The sequence below is a fragment of the Molothrus ater genome, chromosome 5 (assembly GCF_012460135.2).
Source record: "Molothrus ater isolate BHLD 08-10-18 breed brown headed cowbird chromosome 5, BPBGC_Mater_1.1, whole genome shotgun sequence".
Taxonomy (NCBI): Eukaryota; Metazoa; Chordata; class Aves; order Passeriformes; family Icteridae; genus Molothrus; species Molothrus ater.
Window position 1 is genome coordinate 14,296,875 of NC_050482.2, and position 11,597 is coordinate 14,308,471.

At 44.4% G+C, this 11,597-nt stretch overlaps 1 protein-coding gene across 1 annotated transcript; it reads right to left on the reverse strand.

The window, feature by feature from the left end:
• Window positions 1-8,836: 8,836 nt before the first annotated feature.
• On the reverse strand, window positions 8,837-11,048 carry CCDC71L (coiled-coil domain containing 71 like). The gene has a single exon (XM_036401769.1). It carries the CDS (start codon window positions 10,930-10,932, stop codon window positions 10,078-10,080), a length of 855 nt encoding a protein of 284 aa, XP_036257662.1. The 5' UTR covers window positions 10,933-11,048; the 3' UTR covers window positions 8,837-10,077.
• Between the last annotated feature and the right edge of the window lie 549 nt (window positions 11,049-11,597).

Consider the following 11,597-nt stretch of genomic DNA (forward strand, 5'->3'; position numbering starts at 1 on the left):
CAGCCAGCCCTTTCTCTGGTTATGCCTGCACTGTTCATCAGTTCTGGGTCTCACTTTGTGCTCAAGCCCAGCCAGCACCCTCTATCACACATGCTCGTTTGTGAATACTGAACTCCAGACCTGCCTGGAGTGGTGTAACCTTAAATCCTCCATTATGCTATCACGTGCTTCCAAATTTTCCCTTATATAGTCTAGACAGACTGACATCAGCTGGATTGAATTAAAGTGGTCCACCATGAGAGGTCCTGAAACTTGGGTCTTTGTAAGCACAGCCCAGATGATTTATGTCTAAACTGCAGCTACCAAGATGAAAAGAAAATGGATGGCAAATATGGTTGAAACTCTGTAACATGTCCTCAAATTCATGTTCCAACTAGCCCCAAAATAATCATTGGTGTGTGTGATGGAATTTCTGTGCACAAGAAGCCTAGAGCCAGAAACGGGATGTGCTTGGGCTTTGCAAACCCATACAATTGAGAATGAATTTTCATAAGCATTCCCAACTTTCATGGGAGTAGTAGAACTTTGTTACCAAAGGCCATCTGCACTTCCCCACAGTTTCTAACATCTGGAGAATCCTGATCTGACCTAATTTCAATTGCTCAAAACTGTGCATCGAGAAAAGCAAATTGTATCTCCCTACATTGTTCCTGTGTCCTCTCCTTTTCCAATAGCCTTGCTCCTCATAAAAAAACCCCAAAAAAACCAAAAAAAAAAACCAAACCAAACCAACCAAACAAACAAACAAAAAAAAAAACCAACCAAAAAACCCTACCAAACCGCACACCCATTCTCAAACCCTATAACCATGTCAATGAATCCTCTAATATAGATGTTTTTATACATGCAGCAACTCCCTTCTCCTCATGTAATTCTATTCTGGGGAGCTGCCTAGCTTTCATCTTCATGGGCAGGGTTTGCTGGTTGCAGTTCTAACAGGAACCCCCTTTAAGTGGAAACAAGCTCCGATGTTCAGCTCCCACAGCAGCAAAAAGCTGCTTCTCTGCATGACTCTCTCATCTCCTGGGGTGCCTGCTGCCCAGACAGATTCCAGACAACTGTCTCCAGCCTGCTGCTCCTGTTCACAGGCAGGGTCTGGCTCCCTCCCAAGCCTTGTCTTGTCTGACCCATGACTGCCAACTCTGGGATTTTATTGCCAGGATCATGGTATTTTTTGTTTTTCTTACTGTCCATGTTCCTAGACTGAGAAAACTTATTTGTTATTCAAAATTAAAATGAGATTCTGTTCTTCCTGAAGGCAAAGAAAATCTTGAAAAGCATGATATTTTGTGCCTTGTATAAGTTGCAGGTACATATATATAATTTTTAAATATTTGGGATTTTTTTAAGCCTATCTTGTGATGGTGAAAAGTGAGCAAAATTATTTACACATTAATTAGCAATACTGCTGACATGAAATATTATTTACTTGTCTGGCACTCCAGATATTCTGTAGCATTTTAGCAAGGCAGGAGCTGCAACTCTGATGTGGTGGTATTTTACATTCCACGCCCATGAAAAAGCCCTACAGCATGTAGGAGGGCAACAGCCTTGCAGACCCACATTTCAGGCCACCTTCTCTCAGGGAAGGAGTGCCATGGGAGAGGGGGAAGGCTAAGCATCAGCAGGGAGGACACAGCAATCCTAATATCCTACCATGTGTGCCAGAGTTGTGCCCAACAAAAGGACCCTTCTGCCCAGCTGACCTGTTCACGTTTCAGGATCCCTTTAGGTAGGTACTTACACAGCCCTGCACTAGACACTACTAGCAAGAAAACTATGGAGATAATAATCAAAAATAAATTATTTCCAGTGCTCCATTGATATATTGTTCTGCATTAAAAAAAAAAAAAAAGTTACTCAAATAATGAACAAAAAAGTCTAAGTGGCTTTCACCTCCATTATCTTTTCTGGAATGGAAGCTTTCAAACATTTACTTTAATGAAAGACTGTTTGCAAAAATAAAAGATGGTTTTATAAAAATGTCAACAAAATAAGTCATGCAAAAACAACAGGCTGCTTTGTGCTTTCTTTTAATGGGACATTTTTCACTAAGACAAAACTTCTCTTTCAAGATCATTTCAGGCAGCTCTCCAAATTCCAGGAGGTTTTGTTTCATTCAAATTGTTTCAAGTAGTCGATGATCCTGGAAATTAGGATTTTTTTTTAATAGGAAAGGGATTTTTACATACAGTGAAAATATGGAAGAGGAAGCTGGACATGAGTTAACAGACAATGATATAAGTGTCAAGCCAAATCAGAAGGGTACAAAAATACCAGGGAATTAAGACACCTGGTGTGATAGAGAGGTTTCCATTAGATACTGGACAATGATGTGAAATTTATGTGCAGATGGAAGTAATTTATGCACATTTGTTACACAGAAGATCATTATTTATCGCTAATAAATGAGCACATTTGATGTATCTAGTCAGTATTCAAATACTTAATATGTTTTAAGAGCACCTAGGGTATATTCTTGTAACACAACTGACTGCACTCAGGAATTCTGTCAAATTACATGGAGCTGCAGTGAAAGGCTGGATCATAAAACAAAGGTACTAGTAAAGCAGATGGAACAATTAAAAAAAAAACTGACAAAATTTTCTCCACTTTCTCCTCTACCTCTTTACACCTGTCCAGAAATAAGTATTGGGATGTTTCTGTTTAGCATCATTAATTTTGTCATACAAGATGAGAGGATATAAAGCTCCAAATGACATTATGGTCACAATGTACAGATTTTACAATATCAAAGATTATCACCATCTTTTTTTTCACTGTGGATTTCATAGAGTTCTAGAATTGCTTGGGTTGGAATGGACCTTAAAGCTCATCTAGTTCCAATACCACTGCTATGGACAGTGGACAGGGACACCTTTCACTACATCAGGTTGCTCAAAGCCCCATCCAACCTGTCATTGACCACAGCTCTCTGGCTGCATCCATCTGGCCAATTCCTTATTTACCAACCAGTCCACCCCTTCAAATTCACATCTCTCCAATAAAGAGATAAGGATGTTGTGTGGGAATGTGTTGGAAGCATTACAGAATTCTAGGCAGATGGCATTGGTTGGTCTTCCCTTGACCATTGCAGTCACTCCATCACAGCAGTCACCAGACTGGTCAGGCATGATTTGCCCTTAGTGGTACCTCAGATCACCCCTCTGTCACACGTGCACATTAACATTGCTTCCATGAGGACCTGCTCCAGGCTCTTCCCAGGCACAGAGAAAAGACTCACCAGTCTGCACTTCCCTGGGTCTTCCTTTCTCCCCTTTTTAAAAATAGGAGTGATGTTTCCTTTTTACCAGTCTCCAAGACTGGCCTGACTGCCATGACTTTTCAAATATGACAGAGTGGCTTGGCAGTGCCATCAGCCAGTTCCCTCAGGACCCTGGGATACATTTCAATACAGGAAAATTTGCCCCCATATTGTCTCTAATTAATTCTCTCCCTATTCCTTCTCTTTTTATGAATAGTTAGGATGCCTTTAAAGGGCCACTTTTCAAAACAACTTTTATCTGTGCTTGCTTGTGGAGGATGTTGTTTGACAAGGTTAACCTCTGTAAATCCCTTTGAACCTGAATTATTTTGTGTTCTACAGGCACAACTTCCTGAGCAACTGATACATCTTTGGGGGAAAAAATAGGCTGGGCAGCTCTTAAAAGATTTAAGCATTGAATTTCTTGAAAGATCTAGGAATGAAAAGAAAATCTGACTATTCCTTTAGTACAGCCTAAGCTACAAAGTACTGAGAATTTCTATGAAAAACCACACCTGACATTTACAACCACATTAAAGCCCACTCAGAATCAGCACTGCACTGTTTCTATCTGTTCACAGGATAAGGTGCTGCTTAGGATAAGGTACTATTTCCTGGGAATAGTACTTAACTGGAAAGCATTTTGTGACTGCACTGTGTGACCCTTCCTGCTGAAGGCCACTCAACAGCAGCAGGAACTGCACTTCAGTATTTCTCCTAAGAAAAAAGATTGGGTTTAAGATTTTCTGCCTCTTGTTGCTTCCTCTCTCAAACTGTCACCGTGAAAGTAAAAGGAAAATCGGATACCCATTCTTCTGGAAGAGCTGAATTCCACTCACAACCTCCCAAGACCACAAGTGCTAAGTGGAGATTATACCACAAATTTTTAGTATTAGTGGATTTACCATGAGGCTGAAGTCTATAGAAACCTTCCTGGAAAGGGGTTTCTGGATGGGATAACCATTAGGAAGTATACAATGTAAATTCCAGGAGGGATTTCTGTGGCCTTGGGACAGTTTTGTTGACCTATGAAAATATGGGGCATCTTTAGAATACAGGTGTCACATTTTTGGAATATATGTTCCAATGGTTTGGACAGATAAAACCTACAACAGAAGGCTCTTTAGGAGAACTGCTTTGGGGGCTGAGTGCATGTATGCATGAGTACATACATACACCATTATTAATTACAAGCTTCCATAATTATATATACTGTCTGTAAAACTTAGCCTTTGCTGTACATAATTATATAGGTATACTTAAGAAATCATTGCTATTTGGAACCTTGCACCAGAGCTTGGGAAGAACAAAGGACAAGCATAGGATAGGATAGGATAGGACAGGACAGGACAGGACAGGACAGGATAGGATAGGATAGGATAGGATAGGATAGGATGGATAGGATAGGATAGGATAGGATAGGATAGGATAGGATAGGATAGGATAGGATAGGATAGTGGACCATGCCCTAACCCACACTTTCTGCTCTATTTCAAGAAAACTTGCATCACTGGTCCTAAACTGTGCACAAATTCCCTTTAGTTGAGTAGACACATACCCTTAGAGGCAGAAAATGTATTGTGTCAGCTTCCTACATAATCTGACATGCAGATTATGAAAATAAAATTTATGTTCTTCTTTCACCATTTACCTTACAGAGACATGGGATAAGTTCAGTTATAAACAACTTTAACAATTCTGGGATGTATAAAGTGGATGGTTGTTATTTCAACCACTCAACTGGAAAGGAAAAAAAAAATAATAATAACATAGTATCGTGATTTTAGATTTTTTAGGAATTCATGGGGAGATGGAAATAGACTTCTTTTTCAAAAATACTTTGAAAAGGCATCTTGGATCACATAGACTCAAACACAAGAAACCCAGAACAATGAGAGCAGTTCAAGAGACTGGGCTCTCCTTTGACACTATGATCTCATAACTACAACACTATCAATGCTAATCTTCTATAGTCTCAAACAAGGAGGCTGAAAGAAAACCAAAATTGAAGCTTTCTTAAAGCCCAGCAGAAAGTACAGGGAACCATAGACCTTTCTGTTTGGCTGCACACCTGTTTGAGTAAAAATGCATGAAGGAAGGCCCACTTCTTCCATCTCCTATAATGTTGAGTACTACTACTAAGCAGTTTCATGAGGAGTTTTACAGTAAATAAATGGATAAATAAGACTCTATTCTTGGAATCAACTCTGGAAAACATTTTTTAAATACTGGCAATAAACTTTTTGTAATTTTATGAAGATATTTACGTATTAACAGTGATGAGATACATATATATATGTGCTTTATTTTTACAGTATGAAAAAATAGCTTTGCCTTGATTAGGAATGTGTTCCAAAATGCTCCTACATAGTCCTATCACCACATAAACTGGATGCCTCATTATAGTTCAGGAATAAACCATCAGGAGCACTCCAACATTTGGAATCACCACCTGAGCAGATTCCCTACCACAGAATACTCTGGGATGGGTTTGCCTCAGTCTTTTTGGTTAAGGCAGTTATGCTCACCTAAAATAAATAGTGGATGAAGAAGCAAGGTGTTACCTAAAAACTGTGATATTCAGTAATCTTTTCTCACTTAGAGAGTATTTATTGTACAGAGTTAAACGGTTCAAACTCTTGTAACATGGTTCTCCATAACACAGAACTTCAAAATTCACCCTTACAAGTGTGATAAAGGGGACACTGAAATTTGTGGTTTTGAAGTCTAGGATTTCTTGGATCTACCTTCTTTCTTTGTGAATTGCCTCATTTTCATGAGGTATTTCCGTTCACTCTTGTCAATCTAGTCCTTTGCTTCCAGATTTCCTGTGTTTATAGACACAAGCAAAACCTGAGCATTTCAAATCAAGCAAAAGCTTCTGTTCAACCCCAAATCACTGGTTTTCACTCACACATACAAATCAAAATTTTTGTGTTGGTCCATTGGGCCAAAAGGAAATAGAGACACTTTCTGTATTACTGGCTTCATAGGCATGCAAACTTTGGGCTTGAAGTACAGCATTGAGCCAACACACATTACCATAAGTCAACTATTTTAAACAGCATGAAGGGCCCTTCTTGCTGAAGAAGCAGTAAGTGAACAATTATTTGGGATCAATGCTGAAATCTTCAAACCAGATTCACTCTGCCTTTTGCTTCTGATAGGCAAGGAAATACAGGTACACACATCATTTCCTACCCCTTCAAGGCAAAATCCAAGTACTAGAATTGCCTTCTGCAAATGCACAGGGTTTGGGCATATTAGGACTTTTTGTTGTTTAAAGATGAGCAACAGAGGGTTTCAGGGACCACTTGTACACTTTGATCCTTTTGATGTGAAAACTTTTATGTAACAATAGAGTTTGGGAGAACTCTTGCACTGCATTCTCCTTCTATTAGCTTAGTCCTGAACAATGTATTTGTGCAATGACTCAGAGGAAAGGACTGCCTCTTGAATGTAAAGACTACACCAGGCAACATGCTAGACCAATGGTCGCCTCAACTGACATCCAGAGCCATTGTCCAACTCTTTTTGGCTCTGTGACATTTTGAAGTTCAGTAACCTTTGAGTGACTGGTTGAGAATTCAGATCTAGTAAAAAAAATAGCTCATATTATATTCTATAAAGGGAGCTCATAAGGGAGGGAATCAGCAACGGAGGCTACCACAAAACTCCTGTTTAATATGAGACTATCCATGCTAACTAAATTAGAATGGGCACTGTACTCTGGATTTATTATGGGCCTGAATTTTGTCAGTCTCAGAATTAGCCCCATGTGACAGGATGTTGAAACCACTGAGTTAAATCAAGCATCTCACACTCCTCACACTGCTCAGTGTGGGTGCAGGAACAGCCACATGGAGTCAGACCAGAGGTTTGTCGAATCCATTATGCTAATTCCAACATCACACATATATGTAGAATACAAAACTAGTATCATCCCTTTTCATTAAAAAACCCTATTGCTATCATGTTTAAAATTATCTAACTCAATATTGTGGCAAAACTGCACACCCCTTCCCAACCTTCCTCAGATCTGGTCTACAGCAAGAAGGTTGAACAGAAGCCAAACCTAAGAGTTTTCCGCTTGCTTAGTTTCTTCAGATGAACACAGAGAGGTAGGAGGGAATAGCACCTTTGAGAGGAAAAAAGATGGGGGGAAACTGGACCACAGTCAATCCTGTCCTGGATTGCCACAAGCTGCCATGAATACGATCATGAAATAAGCTGGTCTGTTTTCCCTGTTGTCCTGCTGGCTTTCACACCCATCCTGAAGTCAGAACCTTTGCTGAGCTATTTCAGCTCATTACCAGAGCCAGAAAACCCAACTAAAGAGTTCCCATTCTTAACTGACTTCACAGACTGAAATAGCTCAGTTAATAATCTGTAAATTAAGCTGTCAGAGGAGTTCAGAGATCACTGAAATTTCAACCCAACCATGCTAACAGGGTATCAGCAAAACAAATTATACCCCCAATAAAGGTCCCACTTCTAAACCACTAAGTCCAAGCACAACCAAGAGAAAAATCAGCAAGTCTTACTCACAGAGCCTCCAGAGGAAGAGTCACTCAACAGAGTTGTAAGTTACTTCACTATATTTTGTTCTTACACAGAGCATTTCAGGATATGCCTCCAAACAAGGCAGCACAAATTCAATACAGTGTCTCCCATATCATACCTCTGGCAGCCGTAACTCTCACCCTTGAAATCTGACCTAGCCTGTCCTGCGCCTGTTTAGGAGTTAAGAATCTGCACAAGCCAGATCCTTAATTTTATCATCTTTCTACAGAGTTGAAAATAATACTAAAAAACCCCTCAACCTGACAATAGGAGTACTGAAATCACCTATACACTTTAAGAACTAGTAATGATACTCTTATGTTTCTGCAGTAGAATTTCAATTGAAACACCTGGAGCTTCAGCACCTGGTAACTCTGCAGCCTGCCTTACTGGGTTTTAAATCAACCCAGTTTTGCTTTTACAGTTAAGCAGGTATTATACCCAGAGAAACAGCACAACCACATGCACCCTTGAACTTTCATTTAATTCACTTCTGAAATGCAACGTGGCACTACTGCAGCCATCAGCAGACAGTCTAACGTTATGTAAACAATTTCAAAAGCCAAATGGATGTAGAATAGATTAAGCATTAGTTTGGAAGAATAAGGAGTTTGCAGTTTCACTAAGTAAGAAAAAACCAACAAAATATACAGGTTTTTAGAAGAAGCTGGCTGCTGTATGTTAACACTAGCAAGTTTTTACAAGCAGCCCCTACACCATCAAGATGTCTTACTGCCTTTGTTGAAGGCAGGCAACGAGGAGTCAAGAGACATCAGAAATTTTAAATCACCGAATGATTCTATAAGTAAGTTGTGAGGTTGTTCATTCCATCATGAAAACTGGTTAGTCCCATCTGCCAGGATAGTTGGAACGTAAGCTGTGCATTACCCAGCATTTCTTAACCCTCTGGCACACATAAAAAAATGAATGTAAAAAGAGAATAATCAGTCACTTTCTCCCTCACACACACACACACACCTTTGCTCCTCACACACCAACTGCAAAGCATAAGAGCTAAAAAAACCTTTAATAAATCAGCTTAAAGAGAGACTGTCTATCATATATAATGACTACGTGTTATTTTTCAGTCAAAATAATCAAGCCACATAATGAATTTTTCATCAGTCTACTGTGGAACCCATGAAAGGTTTATAAAAATAATTATGTGCAAGTAATTATATTAAACACCATTATCCATCATTAACTATCTCACAACCATAGGACAACGAGCGTTAGTTTGTTATCGAGTGACCAGATAGCAAGTCTTACTCTTTCCGCAGAGAGGCACTTCAGTGACATATTTGTGTCATGCAAGCTACTCACTTATGGCTGTCAGTACCAATGCTGGATCACAGTTCACCTCCAGACAGCAATATATTGCTTTGATGAGCAGTTACATCCTTCTCAAAGCCAGAGCTCACTGACACAGAGCACCTCAGCGGTGGTGTACTTCACCAGGAACCCATCCCTGTGCAGTTTCATTGAACTGAAACACCATTTGTTCTTTGACTTTTATTAAGTTCACTTAGGTTGACCTAAAGCAAACAGGGTTATAAAATATCAGGATGATTCTATCTTTAGGTGCTCCATAGAAACAAATACTTAGTTCAACTAGAAAACTTTAAAAATGACTTTAGATACAAAAGTGTAACAATTATACTGCGCGATACATCTTTATATATCACTAAACTCATGAAATTAAATTTTAAAAAGTTTTTGCACCATCAAGAACAGCCACAAGTCCTGAACCTCCATTCTTTACGCATCCTTTATCAGAGTAAACTGAAACTTGGGAATGCTTGGGATTCAAAATACCCTGAGCACATACTAGTGCAACACCACAAAGCATACATAATCCATCGGAAAAGGGGAAGGGGGGGGAAAGGAAAAAAAAATAGCAAGAATCAGATGGTGCTTTATTATACAAGCATGAAAGTAAGTTCCTTTGGAAAATAACTTCTTGGGTGGACTTCTGGACCAGTGAGGTAGCCCAATGGGAGAGAAAAAAAAGTGGAAGTGGAACTTGGTCCCCACACGTGATAACTGTCAGGCGGTCCCAGCCCGGGGCGAGGCCGGGGCCCGGCAGGCCGCCCCCCGTGCGGCGGGGGGTCCGGCGCCGCCCGAGCGGCCCATAAAGTGCAGCAGCAGAACACGATCCAGACAAAAGCAATGTAAACAGGTGACTGATACCGGTCTCTTTGTCCGCACCGCGGCCAAGGTGAGGCGCGGGGAGCGGAGCCCCCGCGGGCTCAGGACGGTGCCACGGGAAAGCGGCGCACCCGCACCACGGGGGACAGGTCCACGCCGAGGATCCGCTGCGCCCGCCGCCGCGCCGCCGCCAGGCTCCGCCGGCTCCACATGCTGCCCCGCACACGGATGGTGGAGAACGTGGTGAGGCGAGGGGTGGCCGCCTTCCAGATCTCCTCCAGCGACTTGCCGCCGAACGGCTTCCAGGCGGCCGCCGCCGGGCTGCCCTGATCGCTGTCCGCCTGCTGGCCCGGCGGCTCAGGCGCCTCCGCCGCCGCCGCCTCCGCCTCCTCCTGGGCGCGGGGGCCACCGGCCGCGGGCCGCTGCCTGCCCCGCTCCCTCCTGCGGCGCCGCCGCCGCCGCCGCCGCTTGGCGCTGCCTCCCGCCGCCCCGGCCCGGCGCTTGGCGTCGGCGGCCGGGAGGCGCCGCTTGCCGGCGCGGCGGCGGGGCCGCTCCGAGGGCGGCGGCGGGTCGGGGACGACGGCGCGGCAGGAGGAGTATCCGTAGACGTCCTTGCTGCGGAGGATGACCGGGGAGAACTCGTGCTTGAGGCTGCAGAGGAAGTTCCACAGCTCCGAGTCGGAGCTCATGAACTCCGTGGACTTGGGCATGAAGAGCCTGAGGGCGTCGCCCAGCGCCTTGGTGCCGGCGAAGGAGACCTGCGAGCGCGAGTACACAACTTTCTCTGCCTCCCCCTCCAGCCCCCAGGCGGCGGCCGCCGGTTCGCCGCCGGCTGCCCCTGCCCCTGCCGCCGTCGCCGCCCGGGCTCCCGCGGCCGCCGCCGCGGCGCTCCCCGCCTCTGTGTTCATCTTCCCGGCTCCTCTCTCCGGCGCCGTCTGCTTCCTACTGCGGGTCATGGAGGCAGCGGGACGGGATGGCGGGACAGACGCCGAGAAGGCAGAGCGGAGGCAGCGCCGAAGGCAGGCTCCGGCCGCCGCCGGGCGCCCGCCGGGTGTGAGCAGCGATCGATGTCCTGCGCCCACCACAAAATGGCGCTTTAAAATCCCGGGCGGGGCCTGCGCGCGCCCGCCCCCCCTGCGCCGCCCGTTGGCCCGTTCGAAACGCGTCGGGCGAGCCCGGCCCCGCCCCGCCTGGGACGGTGGCCGTGAGGGCCGGGGGGCCGGAGCCCCCGTGCCCCCGGAGCCCCGTGCCCCCGGAGCCTCCCTGCCCCCGGAGCGGTGTCCGGCGGGGTCCGGCAGCCCGGCCCCCGGCGCGACACGGAGCCGCGATCCCCGCGCCTGCAGAGGGTGGCCCCTTCCCTCAGGGCGAGGCCCCCGCAGCGGGGTGAGCGCGTGTCCGCGTCGCGCCTCGCTGAGAGGTGAGGATCCTCACAGGGCGGTGGACAAAGGTGGCTTGTAGTGTGAAATGTGTTGGATTAAGAATTTGGTTGGACACTTCGATGGGCAAACTCCCCGAAGGAGTAGCCATGAGAGGACTGAGTCAAATGGGCCAGCAGACATAATACAGTGAAGTGCTTTACATGATATTAAATACATCCATCCTGTTGCAGAGGAGTTTTTTA